This window comes from Nerophis ophidion, linkage group LG15 (assembly GCF_033978795.1).
Source record: "Nerophis ophidion isolate RoL-2023_Sa linkage group LG15, RoL_Noph_v1.0, whole genome shotgun sequence".
NCBI classification, from domain to species: domain Eukaryota; kingdom Metazoa; phylum Chordata; class Actinopteri; order Syngnathiformes; family Syngnathidae; genus Nerophis; species Nerophis ophidion.
In genome coordinates this window covers 51,360,410-51,378,232 of record NC_084625.1, presented here as the reverse complement: position 1 = coordinate 51,378,232, position 17,823 = coordinate 51,360,410, and the positions used below count along the sequence as shown (strand labels likewise).

The following is a 17,823-nucleotide window of genomic DNA, read 5'->3' as shown; positions in this document are numbered from 1 at the left end:
GGATCCAACATAATAGTGTGAGAGTCCAGTCCAAAGTGGATCTAACATAATAGTGAGAGTCCAGTCCAAAGTGGATCTAACATAATTGTGAGAGTCCAGTCCATAGTGGATCTAACATAATAGTGAGAGTTCAGTCCATAGTGGATTTAACATAATAGTGAGAGTCCAGTCCATAGTGGATCTAACATAATAGTGTGAGAGTCAAGTCCATAGTGGATCTAACATAATAGTGAGAGTCCAGTCCATATTGGATCTAACATAATAGTGAGAGTCCAGTCCATATTGGATCTAACATAATAGTGAGAGTCCAGTCCATAGTGGATCTGACATAATAGTGTGAGTCCAGTCCATAGTGGATCTAACATAATAGTGAGAGTCCAGTCCAAAGTGGATCTAACATAATTGTGAGAGTCCAGTCCATAGTGGATCTAACATAATAGTGAGAGTTCAGTCTATAGTGGATTTAACATAATAGTGAGAGTCCAGTCCATAGTGGATCTAACATAATAGTGTGAGAGTCAAGTCCATAGTGGATCTAACATAATAGTGAGAGTCCAGTCCATATTGGATCTAACATAATAGTGAGAGTCCAGTCCATATTGGATCTAACATAATAGTGAGAGTCCAGTCCATAGTGGATCTGACATAATAGTGTGAGTCCAGTCCATAGTGGATCTAACATAATAGTGAGAGTCCAGTCCATAGTGGATCTAACATAATAGTGAGAGTTCAGTCTATAGTGGATTTAACATAATAGTGAGAGTCCAGTCCATAGTGGATCTAACATAATAGTGTGAGAGTCAAGTCCATAGTGGATCTAACATAATAGTGAGAGTCCAGTCCATATTGGATCTAACATAATAGTGAGAGTCCAGTCCATATTGGATCTAACATAATAGTGAGAGTCCAGTCCATAGTGGATCTGACATAATAGTGTGAGTCCAGTCCATAGTGGATCTAACATAATAGTGAGAGTCCAGTCCATAGTGGATCTAACATAATAGTGTGAGAGTCCAGTCCATAGTGGATCTAACATAATAGTGTGAAAGTCCAGTCCATAGTGGATCTAACATAATAGTGAGAGTCCAGTCCATAGTGGATCCAACATAATAGTGTGGAGTCCAGTCCATATTGGATCTAACATAATAGTGAGAGTCCAGTCCATAGTGGATCTAACATAATAGTGAGAGTCCAGTCCATAGTGGATCTAACATAATAGTGTGAGAGTCCAGTCCATAGTGGATCTAACATAATAGTGTGAGAGTCCGGTCCATAGTGGATCTAACATAATAGTGAAACGGCAGATCAACTGGTCTAAAAAGGGGTCTATTTAAAGGCTAAAGTATACAAATTAGTTTTAAGATGGGACTAGAATGCTTCTACTGAACTACTACACCCCCCTAATTAAAAGCTGCATCGTCTGCCAAATATAGATCTTTAATATCATGACTTTTAGCTTTCATTAATGTGGCGTCTTGACAAGGTGTGGTTAAAGTTCGATATAAATACTAAAATGTTAACGTTGTTAGTCACAGTCGCTCGTGCAAACGCAGATTGCAGCAGTTGTTCATCATTGTGTCATCAATAATAACACGTGTGTGACCGTGTGATTAACAAACATCCGTGACGTTACGGCCGGTCCAAGATGTCTCAGGTCCCCGCCTGATTGCAGCTTTTTAATCAGGCTATTCTTCCAGGCGCCGAACAATTAGCCCTTTCCTCAGGTAGGACCGGTGATGTCCTTCACAGCACGGCCACTAACCACTCCAGTATGCCCCGGGAGTCGCCTTTCCTCATCAAAACGGGGGAATTATTTTTCGAGACGCGCTCGGATTTCCTCCTGCTCGCTTTCCCGCCAGGTTCATGTTCAGGCCGAGGTGAAACCTGGACTCTGTCAAATTGCTCCGTCTCGTTTTTGAAAATATGAAACGTGATCTAGACGCTGCATTGACTCCACTTCGCACACCTTTAGTAGATCGACTTTGCGTGTGCTATCAAGTATGGTTGTCCCGATACCAATATTTTAACATTTATTTTAATACTTTTCTAAATAAAGGCCACCACAAAAATGGCATCATTGGCTTTATTGGAACAAAAATCTTAATGTACATGAAACATGTTTATTGTTGCAATTTAGTCCTTAAATAAAATAGTGAACATACTAGACAACTTGTCATTGTCAAAATATTTCAGTACTTTTCTATATAAAGGGGACCACAAAAAATGTCATTATTGGCTTTATTTTTAACAAAAAATGTTAGGGTTTTGCAATGGAGTTCAGGGTGCGCATCGTGCATTCAACCAATTGCAAGCGCCGCATGGAACTTATCATTTTTGGCTCTATTTAAACAAAAATATCTTAGTATACATGAAACATATGTTTATCATTCCAATTTAGTCCTTAAATAAAATAGTGACCATACTAGACAGTTTGTCAATGCAGTGTTGTCCCGATACCAATATTTTGGTATCGGTACCAAAATATTTTGTTACTTTTCTAAATATAGGGGACCATAAAAAAAAATGTCATTATTGGCTTTACTTTTAACAAAAAAATCTTAGTTTTGCAATGGAGTTCAGGGTGCGCATCGTGCATTCAACCAATTGCAAGCGCCACATGGAACTTATCATTATTGGCTCTACTTGAACAAAAATATCTTAGTATACATGAAACACATGTTTATCATTGCAATTTAGTCCTTAAATAAAATAGTGACCATACTAGACAATTTGTCATTGTAGTGTTTTCCCGATACCAATATTTTGATAGGGAGAAACCAGTCGGTTGCACGTTTGGCAGCCTGGATTGACTCTGACTGACAAAGGCGTACTGGAGGTGGGGGTTAACTTGTGACAAATACGAGGCGGTCATGTCGCTCAAGGGAGAAACCAGTCGGTTGCACGTTTAGCAGCCTGGATTGATTCTGACTGACAAAGGCGTACTGGAGGTGGGGGTTAACTTGTGACGGATATGAGGCGGTCATGTCGCTCAAGGGAGAAACCAGTCGGTTGCACGTTTGGCAGCCTGGATTGACTCTGACTGACAAAGGCGTACTGGAGGTGGGGGTTCATTTGTGAAAAATGTGACGTGGTCATGTTGCTCACGGGAGAAACCAGTCGGTTGCACATTTGGCAGCCTGGAGTGACTCTGACTTACAAAGGCGTACTGGAGGTGGGGGTTCATTTGTGAAAAATGTGACGCGGTCATGTTGCTCACGGGAGAAACCAGTCGGTTGCACATTTGGCAGCCTGGAGTTACTCTGACTGACAAAGGCGTACTGGAGGTGGGGGTTCATTTGTGACCAATACGAGACGGTCATGTTGCTCACAGGAGAAACCAGTCGGTTGCACGTTTGGCTGTTTGGCAGCCTGAAGTGACTCTGACTGACAAAGGCGTACTGGAGGTGGGGACTCATTTGTGACGAATATGAGGGGGTCATGTCGCTCAAGGGAGAAACCAGTCAGTTGCACGTTTGGCAGCCTGGAGTGACTCTGACTGACAAAGGCGTACTGGAAGTGGGGGTTCCTTTGTGACAAATACGAGGCGGTCATGCTGCTCACGGGAGAAACCAGTCTGTTGCTCGTTTGGCTGTTTGGCAGCTTGCAGTGACCCCGACTGACAAAGGCGTACTGGAGGTGGGGGTTCATTTGTGACGAATATGAGGCGGTCATGTCGCTCGAGGCAGAAACCAGTGGGTTGCACGTTTGGCAGCCTGGAGTGACTCTGACTGAAAAAGGCGTACTGGAGGTGGGGGTTCATTTGTGACGAATATGAGGCGGTCATGTTGTTAAGGGAGAAACCAGTCGGTTGCACATTTGGCAGCCTGGAGTGACCCTGACTGACAAAGGCGTACTGGAGGTGGGGGTTCATTTGTGACAAATACGAGGCGGTCATGTCGCTCAAGGGAGAAACCGGTCGGTTGCACGTTTAGTAGCCTGGAGTGACTCTGACTGACAAAGGCGTACCGGAGGTGGGGGTTCATTTGTGACAAATACGAGGCGGTCATGTCGCTCACGGGAGAAACCAGTCGGTTGCACGTTTGGCAGCCTGGAGTGACTCTGACGGACAAAGGCGTACTGGAGGTGGGGGTTCATTTGTGACGAATATGAGGCGGTCTTGTTGTTAAGGGAGAAACCAGTCGGTTGCACATTTGGCAGCCTGGAGTGACCCTGACTGACAAAGGCGTACTGGAGGTGGGGGTTCATTTGTGACAAATACGAGGCGGTCATGTCGCTCAAGGGAGAAACCGGTCTGTTGCACGTTTAGTAGCCTGGAGTGACTCTGACTGACAAAGGCGTACCGGAGGTGGGGGTTCATTTGTGACAAATACGAGGCGGTCATGTCGCTCACGGGAGAAACCAGTCGGTTGCACGTTTGGCAGCCTGGAGTGACTCTGACGGACAAAGGCGTACTGGAGGTGGGGGTTCATTTGTGACGAATATGAGGCGGTCATGTCGCTCAAGGGAGAAACCAGTCGGTTGCAAGTTTGGCTGTTTGGTAGCCTGGAGTGACTCTGACTGACAAAGGCGTACTGGAAGTGGGGGTTCATTTGTGACAAATACGAGGCGGTCATGCTGCTCAAGGGAGAAACCAGTCGGTTGCACGTTTGGCAGCCTGGAGTGACTCTGACGGACAAAGGCGTACTGGAGGTGGGGGTTCATTTGTGACGAATATGAGGCGGTCATGTCGCTCAAGGGAGAAACCAGTCGGTTGCAAGTTTGGCTGTTTGGTAGCCTGGAGTGACTCTGACTGACAAAGGCGTACTGGAAGTGGGGGTTCATTTGTGACAAATACGAGGCGGTCATGCTGCTCAAGGGAGAAACCAGTCGGTTGCACGTTTGGCAGCCTGGAGTGACCCTGACTGACAAAGGCGTACTGGAGGTGGGGGTTCATTTGTGACGAATATGAGGCGGTCATGTCGCTCAAGGGAGAAACCAGTCGGTTGCACGTTTGGCAGCCTGGAGTGACTCTGACGGACAAAGGCGTACTGGAGGTGGGGGTTCATTTGTGACGAATATGAGGCGGTCATGTCGCTCAAGGGAGAAACCGGTCGGTTGCACGTTTAGTAGCCTGGAGTGACTCTGACTGACAAAGGCGTACCGGAGGTGGGGGTTCATTTGTGACAAATACGAGGCGGTCATGTCGCTCACGGGAGAAACCAGTCGGTTGCACGTTTGGCAGCCTGGAGTGACTCTGACGGACAAAGGCGTACTGGAGGTGGGGGTTCATTTGTGACGAATATGAGGCGGTCATGTCGCTCAAGGGAGAAACCAATCGGTTGCAAGTTTGGCTGTTTGGTAGCCTGGAGTGACTCTGACTGACAAAGGCGTACTGGAAGTGGGGGTTCATTTGTGACAAATACGAGGCGGTCATGCTGCTCAAGGGAGAAACCAGTCGGTTTCACGTTTGGCAGCCTGGAGTGACCCTGACTGACAAAGGCGTACTGGAGGTGGTGGTTCATTTGTGACGAATATGAGGCGGTCATGCTGCTCACGGGAGAAACCAGTCGGTTGCACGTTTGGCAGCCTGGAGTGACTCTGACTGACAAAGGCGTACTGGAGGTGGGGATTCATTAATGACAAATACGAGGCGGTCATGTTGCTCACGGGAGAAACCAGTCGGTTGCACGTTTGGCAGCCTGGAGTGACTCTGACTGACAAAGCAACCGCATGATGCGTCGACGTCCATTTCGTGGCCTTGGACAAGCGCCCGTCAACTCCTGTCTGTCAAACGCCTCCTCAAGTCTGGTTTTTGTGTCAACATTGATCCCGAGCACAAGATGCCTTGGGATGGCGCACCATGGAGGCCATTCATTGACAGGATGCTCACCACCACAGGATTTCAAATTATACGTTCAGACTTACTTAGGTCACTACAGCAGATATAGAACTAACCCAAACTTTATGAATTTTTTTTTTCCCCCCTCCAAACATTTATTTTTTGCTGCTGCTGTCCTCTTGAACTCTTCGGAGAGCGATTTTGATCCCGCACCCGGGTTTATACAAATAAAGCAGAAGGCCAGTTGTGCGTCTGGTGGTCGCAAAAACACACAAGAGATAGTGAGAGCTGCGCTCCAGACCGCTAATGTGCAGACGCAGCCCAGCGACGTAAACGCCGTGATTAGTTTGTTTAGCTCCTAAAAACCGCGGCGTGTCGCATACAAACATGCCTCGTTCTACCCTCAGGCTCATTGTTGGCGTCAGGAAACGGTTGTTTTCACTCCAGAAACATCTTTCTTTGACTACTACAGAATATTTAGACATTTTGGTAAAGATATTGGATGTCACCGATTCTGTTCACAACTCTTATTGATAGAAGGTTTCTCATAGTCATTCTCATCGACTTCCCACTGGGTTGTGAGTTTTTCCTTGCCCTTATGTGGGCTTTGAACCGAGGATGTCGTTGTGGCTTGTGCAGCCCTTTGAGACACTTGTGATTTAAGGCTATATCAGGGGTCGGCAACCCGCGGCTCTTTGACCACTCTGATGTGGCTCAGCCGCATAATTGCCGACCTCCCGGAGAAGTCAGGTAGATTTCCAAGTTTCAGTGTCTCTAGTAGAAATCTTCCGGGTTAACATTTTTTGATTCCCACCCAGATATCAACTTTGAGGACGTGCCGTGATGACAATGCCTCTAACACCCTTTCTACGTGCTATCAGCTTGCCGGCCGGCCGGTCACATTAAGGCTGCAACCTCATATGCTACACCGTCTGTGATATGAACAACTTTAACACTCTTACTAATATGCGCCACACTGTGAACCCATACCAAACAAGAATGACAAACACTTTTCGGGAGAGCATCTTCACTATGACACAACATAAACACTGCAGACCAAATACCCAGAATCCCATGCATCCCTGACTCTTCCGGGCTACATTATACACCCTACCCCACCCACCTCAACCGACGCACGGAGGGGTGAGAGGCGGGGGGGGGGGGGCTGCGTTGGTGGTAGCTGGGTGTAATAATGTAGCCTGAAATAGTCAGTGATACATGGGATTCTGGGTATTTGTGCTGTAGTGTTTATGTTGTGTTATAGTGCGGATTTTCTCCTGAAATGTTTGTCATTCTTGTTCACAGTGTGGCGCATATTAGCAAGAGTGCTAAAGTTGTTTAAACGGCCACCCCTCAGTGTGACCTGTATTGCTGTTGAATAAGGACGCCTTGCAGTCCCTTACGTGTGTCTGCAATCGCCTCGTCAGACAATTCTTTGGGCTGGCAAGCTATTTGTACAAGCTGTAGAGGGCGCTAGCGGCGGCGCCATCATCGTACGCCCTTATTATTGTTCATCGGGTGGACACCAGCGTTCATTCGAGAGAATAATCACTCTGGAATATCACGGTTGTGATATGAACAACTTTAACACTCTTACTAACATGCGCCACACTGTGAACCCACACCAAACAAGAATGACAAACACTTTTCGGGAGGGCATCCTCGCTATAACACAACATAAACACTACAGACCAAATACCCAGAATCCCATGCATCACTGACTCTTCCGGGCTACATCATACACCCAACCCCGCCCACCTCAACCGACGCACGGAGGGGTGGGAGGTGGGAGGAGTTGCGTTGGTGGTAGCTGGGTGTAATAATGTAGAAATGAAATAGTCAGGGATACATGGGATTCTGGGTATTTGTGCTGTAGTGTTTATGTTGTGTTATAGTGCGGATTTTCTCCTGAAATGTTTGTCATTCTTGTTTGGCGTGGGTTGACAGTGTGGCGCATATTAGTAATAGTGCTAAAGTTGATTAAACGGCCACCCTCAGTGTGACCTGTATTGCTGTGGAATAAGGACGCCTTGCAGTCCCTTACGTGTGTCTGCAATAGCCTCGTCAGACAATTCTTTGGGCTGGCAAGCTATTTGTACAAGCTGTAGAGGGCGCTAGCGGCGGCGCCATCATCGTACGCCCTTATTGTTCATCGGGTGGACACCAGCGTACATTCGAGAGAATAATCACTCTGGAATATCACTGTTGTGATATGAACAACTTTAACACTCTTACTAACATGCGCCACACTGTGAACCCCCACCAAACAAGAATGACAAACACTTTTCGGGAGAGCATCCTCGCTATAACACAACATAAACACTACAGATCAAATACCCAGAATCCCATGCATCCCTGACTCTTCCGGGGTACATCATACACCCAACCCCGCCCACCTCAACCGACGCACGGAGGGGTGGGAGGTGGGGGGGTTGCGTTGGTGGTAGCTGGGTGTAATAATGTAGAAATGAAATAGTCAGGGATACGTGGGATTCTGGGTATTTGTGCTGTAGTGTTTATGTCGTGTTATAGTGCGGATTTTCTCCTGAAATGTTTGTCATTCTTGTTCAGTGTGGCGCATATTAGCAAGAGTGCTAAAGTTGTTTAAACGGCCACCCTCAGTGTGACCTGTATTGCTGTTGAATAAGGACGCCTTGCAGTCCCTTACATGTGTCTGCAATAGCCTCGTCAGACAATTCTTTGGGTTGGCAAGCTATTTGTACAAGCTGTAGAGGGCGCTAGCGGCGGCGCCATCATCGTACGCCCTTATTATTGTTCATCGGGTGGACACCAGCGTACATTCGAGAGAATAATCACTCTGGAATATCACTGTTGTGATATGAACAACTTTAACACTCTTACTAATATGCGCCACACTGTGAACCCCCACCAAACAAGAATGACAAACACTTTTCGGGAGAGCATCCTCACTATACCACATAATAAACACTACAGACCAAATACCCAGAATCCCATGCATCCCTGACTATTCCGGGCTACATCATACACCCGACCCCGCCCACCTCAACCGACGCCCGGAGGGGTGGGAGGTGGGGGGTGGGGGTTGCGTTGGTGGTAGCTGGGTGTAATAATGTAGAAATTAAATAGTCAAGGATACATCGGAATCTGGGTATTTGTGCTGTAGTGTTTATGTTGTGTTATAGTGCGGATTTTCTCCTTAAATGTTTGTCATTCTTGTTTGGCGTGGGTTCACAGTGTGGCGCATATTAGTAATAGTGCTAAAGTTGATTAAACGGCCACCCTCAGTGTGACCTGTATTGCTGTGGAATAAAGACGCCTTGCAGTCCCTTACGTGTGTCTGCAATAGCCTCGTCAGACAATTCTTTGGGCTGGCAAGCTATTTGTACAAGCTGTAGAGGGCGCTAGCGGCGGCGCCATCATCGTACGCCCTTATTATTGTTCATCGGGTGGACACCAGCGTACATTCGAGAGAATAATCACTCTGGAATATCACTGTTGTGATATGAACAACTTTAACACTCTTACTAATATGCGCCACACTGTGAACCCACACCAAACAAGAATGACAAACACTTTTCGGGAGAGCATCCTCGCTATAACACAACATAAACACTACAGACCAAATACCCAGAATCCCATGCATCCCCGACTCTTCCGGGCTACATTATACACCCGACCCCGCCCACCACAACCGACGCACGGAGGGGTGGGAGGTGGGAGGGGTTGCGTTGGTGGTAGCTGGGTGTAATAATGTAGAAATGAAATAGTCAGGGATACATGGGATTCTGGGTATTTGTTCTGTAGTGTTTATGTTGTGTTATAGTGCGGATTTTCTCCTGAAATGTTGTCATTCTTGTTCGCTATGTGGCGCATATTAGTAAGAGTGCTAAAGTTGTTTAAACGGCCACCCTCAGTGTGACCTGTATTGCTGTTGAATAAGGACGCCTTGCAGTCCCTTACGTGTGTCTGCAATAGCCTCGTCAGACAATTCTTTGGGCTGGCAAGCTATTTGTACAAGCTGTAGAGGGCGCTAGCGGTCGCGCCATCATCTTACGCCATTATTATTGTTCATCGGGTGGACACCAGCGTACATTCGAGAGAATAATCACTCTGGAATATCACTGTTGTGATATGAACAACTTTAACACTCTTACTAATATGCGCCACACTGTGAACCCACACCAAACAAGAATGACAAACACTTTTCGGGAGAGCATCCCCACTATAACACAACATAAACACTACAGACCAAATACCCAGAATCCTATGCATCCCTGACTCTTCCGGGGTACATTATACACCCAACCCCGCCCACCTCAACCGACGCACGGAGGGGGGGGGTTGCGTTAGTGGTAGCTGGGTGTAATAATGTAGCCTGAAATAGTCCGGGATACATGGGATTCTGGGTATTTGTCTATAGTGTTTATGTTATGTTATAGTGCGGATTTTCTCCTGAAATGTTGTCATTCTTGTTCGCTATGTGGCGCATATTAGTAAGAGTGCTAAAGTTGTTTAAACGGCCACCCTCAGTGTGACCTGTATTGCTGTTGAATAAGGACGCTTTGCAGTCCCTTACGTGTGTCTGCAATAGCCTCGTCAGACAATTCTTTGGGCTGGCAAGCTATTTGTACAAGCTGTAGAGGGCGCTAGCGGTGGCGCCATCATCGTACGCCCTTATTGTTCATCGGGTGGACACCAGCGTACATTCGAGAGAATAATCACTCTGGAATATCACTGTTGTGATATGAACAACTTTAACACTCTTACTAATATGCGCCACACTGTGAACCCACACCAAACAAGAATGACAAACACTTTTCGGGAGAGCATCCTCGCTATAACACAACATAAACACTACAGACCAAATACCCAGAATCCCATGCATCCCTGACTCTTCCGGGGTACATTATAGACCCAACCCCGCCTACCTCAACCGACGCACGGAGGGGTGGGAGGTGGGGGGGTTGCGTTGGTGGTAGCTGGGTGTAATAATGTAGAAATTAAATTGTCAGGGATACATGGGATTCTGGGTATTTATGCTGTAGTGTTTTATGTTGTGTTATAGTGCGGATTTTCTCCAGCGTACATTCGAGAGAATAATCACTCTGGAATTCGGGAGTCTCCCTGGAATATTGGGCCGCGCTAACTTTAAATGTTCATATTAAGGTGCAGGCCGTGTGTCTGAGACCCCTGGTTTATACAAAGCAAAACAAAACTCTGCATGCAGTATTATTTCATTATAATTTTCAAGAGTTATGTGGCTCACATTGTTTTCTTTGCTTTGTGAAACTGGTCAAAATGGCTCTTTGAGTGGTAAAGGTTGCCGACCCCTGGGCTATATAAATCAACATTGATTGATTGATTGATTGATTGATTGATTGATTGACAAGTGGTGCACCGCCACAGACAAATGAAAGCATAAAAAAAAAAACAATTCAACTTTGACATCGGCCTATTCATTTGCATGTCAGCAAAAATGAAAAGAGAGGAAATAGATATCATTGGATTCCTTTATTAGCAATTTATTTAAATTGTGAGGTTTATTCAAGGCTTCGACCAAGTGAAAAACCGTAAAAAAAAAAAAGACTCAAACAATACAAAGATACGTGTCGGTCATTGGATTGCAAATCCAGTCTCTATCAAAAGAAATCATAACTTAACAGTAACAAAAGCAAACCACGGTCACAGATTTCTTTTTTTTTTTTTTTTTTAATCTTTACAGAAGTCAGTCATAATAATTTATAGGCGTTAGGTACTGTTGTCTTCCATCTTGTTGTGTACTTTGTGTGAGGCTCGTGATGGGAGACCCAAGGAGAAGCGCCGCCTTGTCCAAAGCAGGTGTGCCCCCCCCCCCCCCCCCACTGTCCCAATAGTCTCCTTCCATCTTACATTTAGTGATAAAAAAACAAAAAACCCTCCTCCCAAAGGTTACATGACAGTCCTTCATCATCCAGAAGTGCAGCTTTTGCACATTCATTCATTCACCAAGGTCAAAGAGTCACTCCTCCACCATAATCACAGTCTGGCTCGTCAAGAATAAAAAAAAAAGGAAAAAAAGCAACGGCACAATTTGCTGAGGAATGTACAATTTGACACGAGGAGTATAAAGGCCACGCTGAAATGAAAAAAAAGAAGTGGCTAATGTCCGATTATTTCTGCGTCGCCAGTAATTATCACTCTCATAATCGCTTTTGTTCATTTTAAAGAAATATTTTATATTATCTGATTTAATATTGTTTCTGCAAGAAGACCTTCTTTACATGTTGTAAAGCAGGGGTGTCCAAAGTGTGGCCCTGGGGACATTTGTGGCCCTCAGCTCATTTTTTACCGGCACCCTTTGAAAATACTACTGGAAAAGAAAATGAAACATAAAAATGTGGAATAAAACAGCAAACATATGGAATGTAACGAGAAATAGTTGCAATTTTGTATTTCATGACACAAAGCTGCCGTGCAAGTGTTTATTTCATTTAAAAATGTCATGGCTCAAAAAATAATAATAATGTTTTGAATTATTGACCTATTTAAAGCTCCAATTACTTCACATCAAAAATTAAATATTTTTGGGGGAAAATATTGCTTATTTTATGCGTTTGCCGTGTAAAAAAGAAAGTTTTCTTTGACAAAAAGGGTATAAAATAAACAAACAAACCAACAGATTTCTAAAATAATGAAAACTTATAATCAATACATAGATCTGAAGTCGATCTCGAGACTCAAGCATTGGAAACAAAATGTATGACAACTTTTTAATACTTTTATGGCTCACCAAGAATTTTTTTCTTTTTTTAAATTTGTCATTGCTCAAAGTCAATGTTGTCATATTGATGATATAATACTAAAAGATTGGCTATTTTGTGTTTTTGCCAAGAAAATGGATTTGACAAAATAATATAAAAAAATAAATAACTTTATATCGACATATATGCCTAAAGTTGATTTGGAGATTTAAGCATTGAAATAAAAAACTTATGACTGATTTAACATTTTTTGGTTAATAAAATTAAAACATGACATCATTATCAAATCAATCTAAACACCATGTTGTTTATTTTAAGAAAATAACTTAATCTGACTTAAGTTTTTATATTAAAATAACTATGTTGGTTATTAAAATGTGAATATATTTCTGTACAAAAATAACGCTTATGTCTAAAAAATGTTTGTTCCTGAAAAAAAAGTATTATTTTTTTAAATCCCCACCATTTAAGATGTATTTTAAGACATTTATTTTAAAAAATACAAATGAGATTTCAGTCTTCTACTTTTTTTTTTTTTGTCAATGTACATGTTTATTTGAAAACTTAAAATATCTGGAAATCATTATCCCGACAAAAATCAATTTTAAAATGTATCTTAAGATTTTTTTTTAATTAAAAATCTGACTTAAGTTTTTATTATAAAATAACTTTGTTGGTTAGTAAAATGTGAATATATTTCTCTAAAAAAACAAGACTTTTGTCTGAATTTTTTTTTTTTCTTGAAAAAAAATATTCTTAAAAATCCCCACCCATTTAAGATGTATTTTAAGATTTTATTTTTTTTAAATACAAAAGAGTTTTCAGTCTTGTACTATTTTTTTTATTATTTCATTTGTCAATGTCCACGTTTATTTGAAGAAAATAACTTAAAATAACATAGATGGATGGATAGTACTTATTTGATTCCTTCATGAGGGTTCCCTCAGCAAAAATTAAAACATGACATCATTATCCAATCAATCTAAGTACCGTGTTGTTTATTTTAAGAAAATAACTTAGAATATGTAGAAATCACTATCCCGACAAAAATCTCTTTTGAAATGTAATGAATGATTGTTTCTAGTTAAAAAATCTGACTTAAGTTTTTATAGTAAAATAACTATGTTGGTTATTAAAATGTAAATATATTTCTCTACAAAAATAAGACTTTGGTCTGAAAAAAAATTCTTAAAAATCCCCACCCATTTAAGATGTATTTTAAGACATTTAAAAAAATACAAATTAGATTTCAGTCTTATACTATTTTTTTTAATTTTTCATTCGTCAATGTACTTTTTTATTTGAAGAAAACAACTTAAAATATCTAGAAATCCTCATCCCGACAAAAATCACTTTTGAAATGTATTTTTTTTTCAATGTTTAAATTAAAAAATCTGACTTAAGTTTTTATGGTAAAATAACTATGTTGGTTATTAAAATGTGAATATATTTCACTACAAAAATAAGACTTTTGTCTGAAAAATGTTTTTTTTCCTGAAAAAAAAATCTTCTCCAAAATCCCCACCCATTTAAGATGTATTTTAAGGCATTTATTTAAAAAAATACAAATGAGTTTTCAGTCTTGTACTATTTTTTTAATATTTCATTTGTAAATGTCCATGTTTATTTAAAGAAAATAACTTAAAATAACACAGATAGATGGATAGTACTTTATTGATTCCTTCAGATTTCCTTCAGCAACAATTAAAACATGACATCATTATCAAATCAATCTAAGTACCGTGTTGTTTATTTTAAGAAAGTAACTTAAAATATGTAGAAATCACAATCCCGACAAAAATCTCTTTTGAAATGTATTGTAAGATTATTTTTAGTTAAAAAGTCTGACTTAAGTTTTTATAGTAAAATAACTATTTTGTTCATCAAAAAGTAAATATATTTTTTTTTGTATGATTGAAATTTTAAAAATTAATTTTGCCTAAAAAAAATATTTTTTTCTGAAAAAATATTCCGAAAAATCCACACACATTAAAGATGTATTTTAAAATTGACATTTGTTTTAAAAAATACAAATGAGAATTCAGTCTTGTACTAATTTCTTCTATGTTTCGTTTGTCCATGTACATGTTTATTTGAAGAAAATAACTTAAGTATGTAGAAATCACTATCCTGACAAAAATCTCTTTTGAAATGTATTGTAGATTGTTTTTAGTTAAAAAGTCTGACTTAAGTTTTTATAGTAAAATAACCATTTTGTTTATAAAAATGTAAATATATTTTTTCTACAAAATATGTATTTTTCTTGTATGATTGAAATTAAAAAAATACATTTTGTCTAAAAAAAAATATTTTTTTCTGAAAAAATATTCCGAAAAATCCCCACACATTGAAGATGTATTTTAAAATTGACATTTGTTTTAAAAAATACAAATGAGAATTCAGTCTTGTACTAATTTTTTTTGTATAGTTTGTCCATGTACATGTTTATTTGAAGAAAATAACTTAAGTATGTAGAAATCTCTTTTGAAATGTATTGTAGATTGTTTTTAGTTAAAAAGTCTGACTTAAGTTTTTATAGTAAAATAACCATTTTGTTTATTAAAATGTAAATATATTTTTTCTACAAAATACGTTTTTTCTTGTATGATTGAAATTAGAAAAAATTATTTTGTCTAAAAAATACATTTTTTTCTGAAAAAATATTCCTAAAAATCCCAACACATTGAAGATGTATTTTAAAATTGACATTTGTTTTAAAAAATACAAATGAGAATTCAGTCTTGTACTAATTTTTTTTAGATTTCGTTTGTTGATGTACATGTTTATTTTAAGAAAATAACTTAAAGGTATGTAAAAATCACTATCCCGCCAAAAATCACTTTTGAAATGAATTTTAAGATTTTTTTTTTTTATTAAAAAAAATTTGACTTAAGTTTTCAAAATAAAATAACTTTGTTGGGTATTAAAATTTAAATATATTTGTCTACAAAAATAAGACTTAAAATACATTTTGTCTGAAAAAATATTCCTAAAAATCCCCACACATTGAAGATGTATTTTAAAATTGACATTTGTTTTAAAAAATACAAATGAGAATTCAGTCTTGTACTAATTTTTTTTAGATTTCGTTTGTTGATGTACATGTTTATTTTAAGAAAATAATTTAAAAGTATGTAGAAATCACTATCCCCCCAAAAATCACTTTTGAAATGAATTTTAAGATTTTTTTTTTATTAAAAAAAATTTGACTTAAGTTTTAAAATAAAATAACTTTGTTGGATATTAAAATTTAAATATATTTGTCTACAAAAATAAGACTTAAAATAAATTTTGTCTGAAAAAATATTCCTAAAAATCCCCACACATTGAAGATGTATTTTAAAATTGACATTTGTTTTAAAAAACACAAATGAGAATTCAGTCTTGTACTAATTTTTTTTACGTTTCGTTTGTCCATGTACATGTTTATTTGAAGAAAATAACTTAAGTATGTAGAAATCACTATCCCGACAAAAAGCACTTTTAAAATGAATTTTAAGATTTTTTTTTTTTTTTATAAAAAAAAATCTGACTTAGGTTTTTAAAATAAAATAACTATGTTGGACATTAAAATTTAAATATTTTTCTCTACAAAAATAAGACTTAAAATACATTTTGTCTAAAAAAAATATTCTTAAAAATCCCCACCCATTTAAGATGTATTTTTAAGATGTCATTTTATTGAAAGAAATACAAATCGGATTTAGTATTGTACTATTTTTTTTTTCATTTCTGTGCGGTCCCAATACTCCTGGTCTCAACACAAAAACAGTACCTTGAAGACGTGAGAACAACTCTCTGTAGACACGTAGCTTCTTTTCGCCCAGATGCTTACACGTATGACGGGGTCAAGGATCAAACGTTTCAGCTGGCTTCTTGTAAACAGAAATGTGAAAAGTCCTGCTCGGGTGAAACTTTTATTTGAGTTCACCTGGCTCTATCTTGAAGGAGTCCAAACAAGAGATAAGGCCAGGAAAAAAAAAAAAAAACATCCTTTCTAGCTGAAGGGTGAAGTTGCATCCAACGTCGTAAGGAGCAAGAGTTATACTTCCAGTTGAAAGATGCCCTCGGAGAATTACTGCTGTGTTTGATGACCTCATTCAAGGATTCCACTTCCTGAATGGCGACTGACGGTCATCAACAAGAGCAAAGGCACTTTGGCAAAATGCACATTCAGCATAAAAAAAAAAATTAAAAAAATACAAATAAGTTAATATTACAAAAAAAAAAGTGTCTTGTTTTCGGAAATACTGCAGTAAAAACTCTTCAAGGCAAAAAAAAAAAAAAAAAAGTCCTATGGAGAGTTTGTACTTTGGAGAGGGGGAATGTTTGCATAGTGTGGCGCTGCTAATACTTCTGCACTTTGACAGTCTTCACCTCCGCTATGTGGGACGACTTCTGGATGATGCAGCTGGTGGTGCCGCTCTCCTTGCCCTGCGCCAGGTTGGTGAGGGCCATGGCGGCGTTCATCTCTTTCCAGTACGTCTCGTCTTTGCCCTTCTCTTTGTGCGCCGCGCCCACGCTGATGACAGCAAAACATGAAGGAAAACACATTTAGATGCTGTACTGTCACTCAAATACTTCCTGTATCAAATGTCATTCCACCTTTATATGTATGTGTGTGTCTGTGTGTGTGTGTGTGTGTGTGTGTGTGTATATATTTATTAGGGATGCACCGAAATGAAAATTTGTGGCCGAAGCCGAATAATGAATAAAATTTGAGCGCGGGGGTGTAAAATATATTCAGGAAGTGTCACGGATACAAAGGATTCTGGGTATATGTTGTGTTGCGTTCATGTTGTGTTACTGTGAGGATGTTCTCCCGAAATGTGTTTGTCAATCTTGTTGGGTGTGGCTGCACAGTGTGGCGCATATTAGTAGGTGTTAAAGTTGTTTATTTCACAACCATCAGTGTACTTTGTGTCACCCAGTATGCCTTTCAATCTTGAACGTGTGATTGCGGAAGCTGCACACAACATGTTGCCGGACCAACAATCCGTTCGTACATGTTGTTGAAGGTGTTTAAGGCAATGGCTTCACAGCACGCCCGTATTCTTGTCATCAGGTTGGACGCTATTGGATAGTCGCGGGGATGTTAGCGGTTCCAATTGTCATCATTACTCCGCGAAACGGGTTTAAATAGTTCTGTGAGTGGTAAAGGCGGACAACCTCTGATGTATTTCGGCGGGCAGGGACGGTCCTGATAAAATGTTGGTTCGGGTGGATGACGACTTCGGTGATGCGGATGCGGATGATATAATTGCCTATCAGCGCATCTGTAATATATATATATATATATATATATATATATATATATATATA

At 40.0% G+C, this 17,823-nt stretch overlaps 2 protein-coding genes across 8 annotated transcripts in view; one reads left to right on the top strand and one right to left on the bottom strand.

Moving 5' to 3' along the window:
* Positions 1-17,823, top strand: part of rab18a (RAB18A, member RAS oncogene family) — a 204,476-nt gene that overhangs the window by 67,242 nt on the left and 119,411 nt on the right. For 3 of the 7 annotated variants that reach the window (XR_009809881.1, XR_009809883.1, XR_009809879.1), the window contains exon 11: positions 16,872-16,980. The exons of 2 other annotated variants lie outside the window; for them this stretch is intronic. The gene's annotated coding sequence lies outside the window, so the exon portion shown is untranslated. The remainder of the gene's footprint in view (positions 1-16,871; positions 16,981-17,823) is intronic. 2 more of the 7 variants (XR_009809884.1, XR_009809880.1) reach the window with 1 other exon arrangement.
* Positions 15,743-17,823, bottom strand: part of mkxa (mohawk homeobox a) — a 78,283-nt gene continuing 76,202 nt past the window's right edge. Inside the window, exon 7 of the mRNA XM_061922356.1 lies at positions 15,743-17,023. Within this exon, the coding sequence (XP_061778340.1) occupies positions 16,849-17,023 (175 nt within the window). The 3' untranslated portion in view covers positions 15,743-16,848. The remainder of the gene's footprint in view (positions 17,024-17,823) is intronic.